Source organism: Phalacrocorax carbo, chromosome 15 (genome assembly GCF_963921805.1).
Source record: "Phalacrocorax carbo chromosome 15, bPhaCar2.1, whole genome shotgun sequence".
Classification (NCBI taxonomy): Eukaryota; Metazoa; Chordata; class Aves; order Suliformes; family Phalacrocoracidae; genus Phalacrocorax; species Phalacrocorax carbo.
In genome coordinates this window covers 12,905,622-12,915,343 of record NC_087527.1, presented here as the reverse complement: position 1 = coordinate 12,915,343, position 9,722 = coordinate 12,905,622, and the positions used below count along the sequence as shown (strand labels likewise).

Sequence of the window (9,722 nt, the reverse complement as noted above, 5' to 3'; positions counted from 1 at the left end):
CCCACTCCCAACACATTTCACGTTGATGAGATTACTCCACAGCAGGCCTGGTATTGCTGCCTACTTCAGGGAGGAGTTTGCATGGACTTGGGACATAACACTGAAGATGACAAAGTAGAGCTCACCACAGTTATACTAGTCTTCAAAAAGCTGTTTTGCCTTTTGTAAGTCTTTCCACCTGTTTTGTAGGAATTCATACAAAGGCTAGTACCTGCGTGCAGCAGCCAAATTGTAAAGATGACACCATACACACGCTCTGAAACTATGCACATCTAACCTCAGTGCTGCTGTTTTTTCTTCTTAAGGCATACGAAGACTACAGAAAAACTGAAGTTTTCTGTATCAATTTGTGCTTAAGCATTGCACTTTCAGATGTCAGACAGCTTGAAGACAAAAAAGCTACCACACCTAGTAAGCAGCAGCCAAGCTAGCGGTATTAACAGAGATACACGCAGGTATATTAGTAAACATGACAGGCAAGAACCTACAATATGAAGTTAAAGCAAGACGACGCAGCAAGAAAATTCAACGGAACATTAAGTGGCAGTTTGTCTTTTTACATTCCTTATTTTCATCAATGAGTTTCAGGTCCTAAATACCACCGGTCAGCTTCTCATTGACCAGCTAGAAAACCTGAACGCAAACCACAGAACTCCCACTCACACTAACTGAAGCACAAGTCCTTTACAGCAGTATTGAAAAAGTAACAGTCATAGTCCACTCTTTCTGCTACCATGTACCAGGATAGTTGAATAGTTAAGTGTTCAAGTAGGAGTTATGCACACAAACATGCAAGTTAAAAGGAATAAATGAAATGCTCCACTTTATTAAGAAACCAAAAATACAAAACTGAAGAGTTCCAAGGCTTCATGTACTCAAACACTACTGAAAAATGGTATCTTAAACTTAATAGTTTTGTTTACTAGCAGGACTAATATTGACCAAGATTAATCTCTACAAGATAGTGTTAAAAGTTGACGTTTTCCACCATTTGTGCTGCAATAAGCTAGAGTTTCAAATTAAGAACTTGGTGCAGTTACAGTAAAGTCTAGATATTTATATAAATGTGGCTTTAGTTAATATGTTGTTTTGTAGGCAAGAGCTTTTTAGCTCAACTACAGCTGTTTTCTAGTGAATTTTAAGATACTTAAGAGAGAGTTCCTTGAATCAGCTAGAGCTCTACTGAATGATGTTCCATGCAAAGATACAGCTTTTAAGTCACCTAACTGACCTAGATGCCATTTGTTCCTGGCGACTGAAAAACCAGAGCTCTGTGAAGGCATGTTATAAAACTTACTACAGGTGACTATCTAATGGTAGCAATGCAAGCTGAACTACACGCTTTTCTCTCAAGATACCCTGCACGCCACAAGCATTCCCATTTGCACGGGAACGTTGAGCTAGTCACGCTTACCAGTCAAGCGTTCACTGCTTTAGTTTTACCTGGCAGTTAGTTCAGCTTTCCTCAGATGGTTTAGTTACTATGCTTCAGGAAATCAAGGGAAGGTTAACGGTTAGCTCTGATTTTGCAAGAGGAGCTTAACATGAGAAGCAAGAGGGAAAGGAGGACAGAGAATGAGAAATGCAGTAGACAACCGAGTATTGGCCTCAACTGAAGACACTTCAAAGAGTTTTCCTAACAATGCATGAAAGTTCACTTGCTTAGAGATACTCGAAATACAACTTTATTATCTAAACAAAAAGAGAATGGGAATGACAGAAACAAGATTTACCACTTAACACTCTGATGTGACTGCAGCAGTCTTATATTTGAAACTCAAAAGGGGAAGTAATTGCAGTCCAAAAAACAGCTAAATATGCAGGTCCAAAATATGAAGGTTTGTTTGGTTTTTTCATTTTGTTTTGTGGTTTTTTTTGTTTTTTTTTTAAACTGCCACATTCACTCCGAAGCCCATTCATCTCTTTCAGCATCCCAAAGATTAAGCACATGTTCTGCTCAGCTAGATAATAAAGTGGCAAACACGCTGCACCACTGACATCACAGGACAGTTGCCTATAAAACTAGACTTCTGACGCTGGGCTCCAGCTTCATCCCTTCACAGGTCATCATCTTCATCTGGCAGTGCAGTGGTTTGAGCAATCTGGAAGAGAGAAGTTACACTTATGAACTGTTCTTCGCTTATTTGCCCCATGAGGCCAAGCGTGAGTTATCAGGCAATCAGTTGACCTTCACGCACTTTCTCACTTACCTGTAAGTCTTGCTCATACTGTGCTGCCAGTGCTGGGTCCATAACAACTTCAGGTGGTGCAAGGGCAGGCATGGCAACAAACTCCAAGTTAGGATCTCCAATTAGCTTTCTAGCAAGCCAGAGGAAAGGCTTCTCAAAGTTGTAGTTACTCTTAGCTGAAATGTCATAATACTGCAAAAAAGCACATGTACATCATTAAAGACATCTCTAACTGGTATTTAGGGCATACCAAGATCAACATGCTCATCATCAGCTCTACTTTTACCTTAGTATTATTTGACTGCATGACTTCTATTCATGCTCTCAGAAACAGTCATGATTTAAGCATCTAGAAACGTAGAGATTCAGGCAAATAGGCAGAAATGGGTAACTGAAAAGGTATCCAATCTGATCAAAAGGTGGAACTTCCAGGACACAATAGTGCATTTATCTTTCTCCTGTGACTTGATCTACTTCAGTAGAACTTGTGTGTCATCAGATCACATTCCAAGCAGTGAAAGCCAAAGGCACACAAGCTCTTTAAGAGCTCATCATAGCTTCTGCCCAAGACACCTTTAACATCATCACTTCCCTGAAGTTAGGTTCAAGCAGCCCATAGGACGTAAAGTTGAAAATACTATAGCCTGTAGTGCCAAAGGCAGAAGACTTAATTACAACACAGAACCCAATTGCCATCATCAGACCCAAACAAACATCATTCCTACAAACTTAGGCCAACGTACCTGGAGATTCTTCTTCCTGTGGAAGACAATGGATTTTGCCTTGACTTTTCTGTCCTTAATATCCACTTTGTTGCCACACAACACTATAGGGATGTTTTCACATACTCGTACCAGATCTCTGTGCCAATTGGGTACATTCTTGTAAGTAACTCTTGATGTTACATCAAACATTATGATGGCGCACTGAGCTGCAAGAGAAGAACAGGCAAGAGTTAGACCAGGAGAGTAAAGGCTTCCTTATAAGACAGGAGAAAGAAGAGGTCCCACAGAAAACCCATGTTAGGGTTAAGCATCTGCATTAACTTTTCCTGCTCAGCTTCACTGTTAACAGACTGTGGGCTCTTGGAACAAGTGGCCTGTGGCCATATCACCTCATCTATAGTTCCCAGTCTTAAACACCAGCTAGTTTTATCGAAGCAACGGTCCCACTGAGTAACATGGCATTGCATGGTATGAGAATATACAATGATTACATTAAAAAAAAAAATCAACTGTGGTTTACACACATATTTGACGGAAGTTAGTTAACTAATCTCAGACATTCTACTGAGGCTTTCAGGCAGGTTGAGAGCTTGTAGCCCACATCTCATGATGCCCTTGTCCAGAACTGTTTTTCTAAGAACACAGGGGCTTGACTCAATCCTGGTATTTCTGAAGGAAAAGCAACGGTGTCAAACTCTAATAATCTCTTGCAAAATTGTAAAGTTACGCGGGTGAGTGAAGTACACACAGAACAAAACTTGGCAAAGCAGAAGTTAAGGGACACTACTAGTACTTTAGAAGAGACTAGACTCTGGCATGGAGACATACAGCTTCATCACTGTACCTAGAATTTTACAGTCTGTGTTCCAAGTCCTTACCTCAGCATGGTACATCAATACAGACAAATCTATACTAACTGAAGCACATACTTTCACCTTTTCATCATGAAAGTTCACCAGCAATAGCTTGTCATTTAGGGTGCACTGTTACTCTTCCTCAATACCAAAGCCTGCAATAGCATACTGAAACGCAATCTCAAGAATATTCCTAGATCGGCACAAGTTGCATAGCAAAGGGAATTATATTTACATGAAGGATTTGAAGACCCAGAGACCAGCTCATCCCTGCAAGCCACACTGGCAGCTTTCAGAGCTGCCAACATGAACAGAATGAAAGACTGAACTGTAAGAGCTATAGAATATTCCCACATATAGACATATCTTACCTTGGATGTAATAGCCATCTCGCAGGCCACCAAATTTCTCTTGGCCAGCTGTGTCCCATACGTTAAATTTAATAGGGCCTCTGTTAGTATGGAACACCAGAGGATGAACTTCAACACCCAGTGTTGCTGTAGTAAGAAAAAAAAAAAGCAGTGCGCTTAGCAAGTCATGAATTGCACTTGTAATTGTAACACATTGGACCGCAAATGTTTCTTCAGACATACCTACATACTTCTTTTCAAATTCACCAGTCAAATGACGTTTTACAAATGTTGTTTTACCAGTGCCACCATCGCCAACCAGGACAAGCTGTTGATAGATAAAGGCAAAAAGAGTCAGAGCAATACACTTCTAGAGACATCGATTGGTCATCTTAGTGTAAATACCAATTATTACTGCAAAAACCTTAGTCCTATAAGATGCTGCAGAACAAGACAATTCCCCAGGAAGCAACTCACCATATTGGGTTCCAGTTTAAGCCTATCATGCTATACCCCTCGCCAGATTTACCTAGTCCCTATAGCTGAAAACTATTGTGCACTGTGAATGTGGTTCTACTAAACTGCAAGTGACTGAATTAACAACATTTTGGGCTTTCAAGCTGTATGTGACCGTATTTAGAGAGGAACTCATTTAAGCACCCAAACTGGAGAAAAGCACTGTAATCTCACAATTTAAAAAAAAGCCAGACAAAGGAACCCCAACAACTGCACTATTAACAATTGGAATACTCGGGCCAAGTATTGCAAGAAACACAAGTAAAACCTTTCATAAAGCAGTCTTAAGGACTTCTGGCCGTTTAGAACACAAGACCCTACCCCAAAACACCAGAAAATTCTGTTCTCAAGTATTTTATGGGTTTTTCCCTAAATAGTGGATACACAACAGAAGACAGACTATTCTAATTCACTCTAAGTGCTTTTTGCTGTGACGTTCACTTATGAACTTTTTTAATCATTCTATAGGCAAAGCATCACTAAGATTTCTTACACTAAATCACAAATAGCATCAGACTGACAGGGTACAACAGAATCTTTTTGTATGAGTCATATGCAATACCACAGGAAAACAACTGCACCATTAAGACCAGCACCTCAAAAATCAAACCTACCATCCACACTGGCACTCGAGGGTTGCTTGCGCTACTTTCCTGCTAAAGGGAAGAAAAACCCAAAACCACCAAACAACAACAACAAAAAAAGCCAGGAACAAACCACTCTTACCTTAAACTGCACTTGGGGCTCTCCTTGGGCGGCCATGCTGGGTCTGCAGGGGAAATGGAAGCATGTGAGCTCACGGCAGCAGCCGAGCCGATTCAAGGCCCGGCCGGAAGGGGCCGGGCGCCGTTTCCAGCTCCCAAACCGCCTCCCGAGGCGCGTGCTCTGGCCGCCCGCGGGCCCGGCCGCCGGGGCCGAGACGAGGCGAGGCTCAGGGAGGCTCGGCTCGCCCTAGGCCGCCACCGACCCCGCCGCCATGCCCGGCGCGGCCCCGGGCCCGCTCTCGGGGCAGGAAGCGGCCCCACGTCCCCCCACAGGCGGCGGGAGCGGGCGCGGTAATGGCGGCGGCGCCTCCCCGCCCACCCGCGCAGCCCTTAACGGCAGCCCGCCGCCGCACCCCCCTTCGCTCTGCTCTGCGAGCGGGAGAGGCCGAACCGCGGCCTCCGGAGCACGCCGGGGCCAGAGCCGGCCCCACGGAAAGCCTCCCCGCCCAGGATCAGTACCCTATCCCTCAGGAGAATCCACCTTCCCATCGGGAGGGACCGAAGCGAGTCCCCCGGGGGTCCCCCGCCGCGCCCGCCCTGCCCGAGCCCCAGCCCCGCCGGCGGGCCCAAGGCGCCCTCCCCGCCACCATGACTGAGCAGCGCGCCGCGCCGCCTCCCCTCCCCCGCGGCTCAGGCCGTTGGAGGCCCCACTCGATCCCGCCCGCCCTTTTACCCGGGACGGGGCCGAGCGCAGCTCCTGCCCCGCCACCGCTCCTGCGGGAGAAGGGGCGCTACACGCCTCGGGCGCCACAGCCGCACCGCTCGCTCAGGCCCAGCCGCGCCTCGCTGCAACCCGACCCATCCCCACCGCCGCTCCCAGGCGGTCGCTAACGGCGACCGCCATCCCCGCCGCTCGAGTTTTTCAAACCGGCCGCGCGTCCTCCTCTCCCCCAACGCCAGGAGGACGAGGAGGACGCGCCGGCCCCGTTACCTCTCCCGAGGCTGCTCTCCGCGCCGCTCCCTCCGTGACTGGGCGCTGCGAAGATGGCGGAAGCGCGGTTCAAATACCCGGAGAGCGACGCCGCGCGGCCGCGGGGAGGGGGAGGGCTCGGCCGTCACGTGGTACGGCGCGGGCGGGCGGGAACCGGGCGCGCGGCTACCGGGGCGTCGTTCGGGGCCTGCGGTGGCGGCGCTCGGTCCTACAGGCCCCGAGTGGGGCGGGCGGCCCGGCCCGCCGGGACTCACACCCGTCCGGGAGAGGGCAGCGAGGGAGCGGCGCCTTCGTGGTTCGGGCGGGAGGGCCCGCACGCAGCGCTCCCCGCCGCGGCAGGCTCCGGCCCGCCGAAGGGCCTTCCGCCACCTCCCGGCGCCCCCGGGCACTGAACCCCTGGATCCGGGCAGCAACTTGTGCCGCAGGGCCCGAGGTTTGCTGGTGAGAGCCTCTGAGGCAGGCCGAGAGGCTCCGGGAGCTCGGGAGCCTCCCCGTTAGATCATTAAAGTCGGATCATCAGTATCACGATGCACGATCGGCATCGGACGGCGTTTTAGTGTATGGGAGCAACCAGGCAGCTGATGATGCTTTCCCTGCAAAGTTGAAAAATTGCATATAGTTATTTAGAAAACCTATTAAACTACCTCCAGCGTGGCTTAACAAAGTTCTTTTGATTCTTTAAAGGCAGCAGGAGAATTTAATTGAACAGCTTTCAGGTAACGTAGGGCTTCCCTTAAATGTACCATACTGCCGTTACATCCAGTTCTTCATACAAACTGATCTCCATTCACTAGAGAGCAAGTTATTGAAAATAAAAGTTGTTCTGTAAACCCTGGATTTAGAACAGTTCTCTAAGCTCTCACATCCAAACTCCTGTGGGATGAAGTTGTTCAAAAACTGACCTTCAAAGAACAAAAGTGTTTTGCATAGGTATATAAATAGCAAGTTCATGGGTTCACACTGATTTTTACAGCCTCCGATTCTTTTTACTCCAGTATACTTAAACAACTTTTATGTGGTCTGCATAGAGTTTGCTGGTACACCCCACAATCTGGAATAAATAAATAATTTTTTTTAAGTATCTCTAGATTGAATTAACATAGAAAATATTTCATGGCAGGTGATCTATACAAACATAGCTTATTTCTTGTTCATTTTCACATAGAGGCAACATACACAGCAAGTTTTACAAGAATGGCTGTGCGCTGCTTTAATTTTTGCTTATTTGATAGTGTAATGCCAATCCAAATGTTGCATAGGATTTTCTTTGTTGGAAACTTGCTTGTTGAACTTGTTTTCCCTTTCTGGGACGCGTTGGGTTTGGGGTGTTTTAGCATTTTTGCTGATCGCCTCTAGGTGTCAGGAAGGATGTTTTTCAGAATATGTAACTCATCTTACACTTTCCTCAGCACAATGCTATCTTTATAAAACCCTTGTGAATTCCACCTCTCTTCTTGACAAATAGGCATGCGTTTATAAATAGGAGCCCATAAAGGCACATTAGTGGAGTTTGGCAGTTTTTAGGAACACAAACACAAACACTTCCAGGGTAAAAAAAGAGCCATCTGTAACTATGTGTAGAACACTCAGCATACTTTAGAAACTTTGCAATATTGCTACAAATTTATGAGTAAACAACTTTTTTCCTGCAAACAAAATGGTAATCGTATTTGATACTTTAATTTGGAATAATTAAAATAGATTTTGAATTAAAAGGTCCCCTATCATACCATTTGAGCTCCTGGCAAATATTTATTTTGTTGTTACAAAAATAAATTACTTAATCGAATCTGTTTTTTATCATCTGCTTTATCATCACGTATAAGTAAGTGTTCAGTTCAGAGGATCCACAAAACGTCTGCTCCACGCAACCCCGTTCAGCAAAGGCAACAAAACACTTCCAAGCACTCACCAGCAGTGTTGGATCACTAAAAGATTAGGGTCCATTATGTAGCAGTAGGTAATCAGCAGAATATTTACTTTTAAAAGATCTTTACATCCTATGTCTTGACTCAGGTCAACTGTGAACAAACTTAGCAACTCGCTGACACAGATAAATGCACAAGGTAAAAGGCAGCTCTCAGTAAGTAAGCGAAGATGCAAATGAGGAATGGTACAAAAACTGGACATAAACACGGTCACGGAGCTAAACAGCATATTTGAATATAACTGCTATATTAGTAGGAAGCAAAATCATTTTGTGAACTGTAAAAGAAGGCAACAATATATGCAGGCAAGCAATGAAAAGGAACATAATTGTACTTCCCAGTTAAAGCGGCGATTGCGGAAATGCCTCTGGAACACGAGCTCGGGCAGGAGTGGAGGTCTGCGCTCACTGGTGTTCAAGGCAACACAGGAAATCACACTGAAAGGTCTGAAGAGGAAATTAGGCACCTTCAGCACGGGTAAGTAAAATGGACCATCCAGTAGCAAAATTCAGTCAAAATATGTATTCCAAAGACAAACTTTATTTTTTCACTGAGTAAAACAAGTCTGACTCTAGGCTTCGTTAAGAGACCACACTCTTGGAAGATAAGCATTTACTAGGTCAGTGATGAAGGGCAGATATAGCTCTAATTTTTTTCAGAAAACAGAAGTTCAGCAATTTACTGTTATTAATGCAGCTTACATTGCTACTTCAGGATCTTTAAATTCTTGATCCAGCACTGGAATGAAATTCTTTAAAAACTTGAGGAAAATTATGCATTGGGTTATTATGTTCAGTATCCAAAAGTAACATTTTGAGAATTTACAGTTGCAGACCATGAGGTCTAGAAGACAAAGCCTATATATGATAGGCCTGAGATACCAGTAATTCCAGGTAACTGACTCTAGTCTGAGGTAGTACTTTTCAGCAAGCACCTAAGAACACAACGCCACCGAGGATTTTCTGCCTTCCGTAGTATGTGCACGCTCTATTTCATAGAAACTTAAAGACATGTCTGTTATTGTACAGATTTAGGGCTTTGGCAGAGTTTTGGTGTCTTCCTAGTGCCCTACACATCACTAACGGGCAACGCGCGTCGACACGTCTTCGCTGAAGAGTTAAAATAAGCCTGCGGGTCATCTGCTCCACGGAATGGGAGTGTGCAACTTCCTTCTAACTTCCAGTTGTGACTGGATCACTCTTAGCTGTTCTGTGGGCGAAGAGCAGGCTGCAAGCCACGGCTTAATGTTACGAGACGGCAAAGGGATGTGCCTGCGGCCTGCGATAAGCAGAAGCGTCAGCAAAGAGAGGACGCAGCCTGCACGCTGCGGGGACTAAACATGAATTCCACGAAGTCCGATTGCAGCCTACCCACATCGCGTACCAGAAAAGCATTAAATAAAATTCAACTAACTTTTTACAACTCTTTCTCTCATGATAGTCCCCCAAAATTGCGTGCATTGTAG

General features: G+C 45.4%; 1 protein-coding gene across 1 annotated transcript; it reads right to left on the bottom strand.

The window, feature by feature from the left end:
- Positions 1–806: 806 nt before the first annotated feature.
- RAN (RAN, member RAS oncogene family) lies at positions 807–6,450 on the bottom strand. The gene is made up of 7 exons (XM_064466428.1): positions 6,330–6,450; positions 5,361–5,403; positions 4,362–4,446; positions 4,140–4,265; positions 2,933–3,120; positions 2,211–2,381; positions 807–2,102 (listed from the first exon to the last, which is right to left on the bottom strand). Exons 2-7 carry the CDS (start codon positions 5,394–5,396, stop codon positions 2,058–2,060), a joined length of 651 nt encoding a protein of 216 aa, XP_064322498.1. The 5' UTR covers positions 5,397–5,403; positions 6,330–6,450; the 3' UTR covers positions 807–2,057.
- Positions 6,451–9,722: the final 3,272 nt, after the last annotated feature.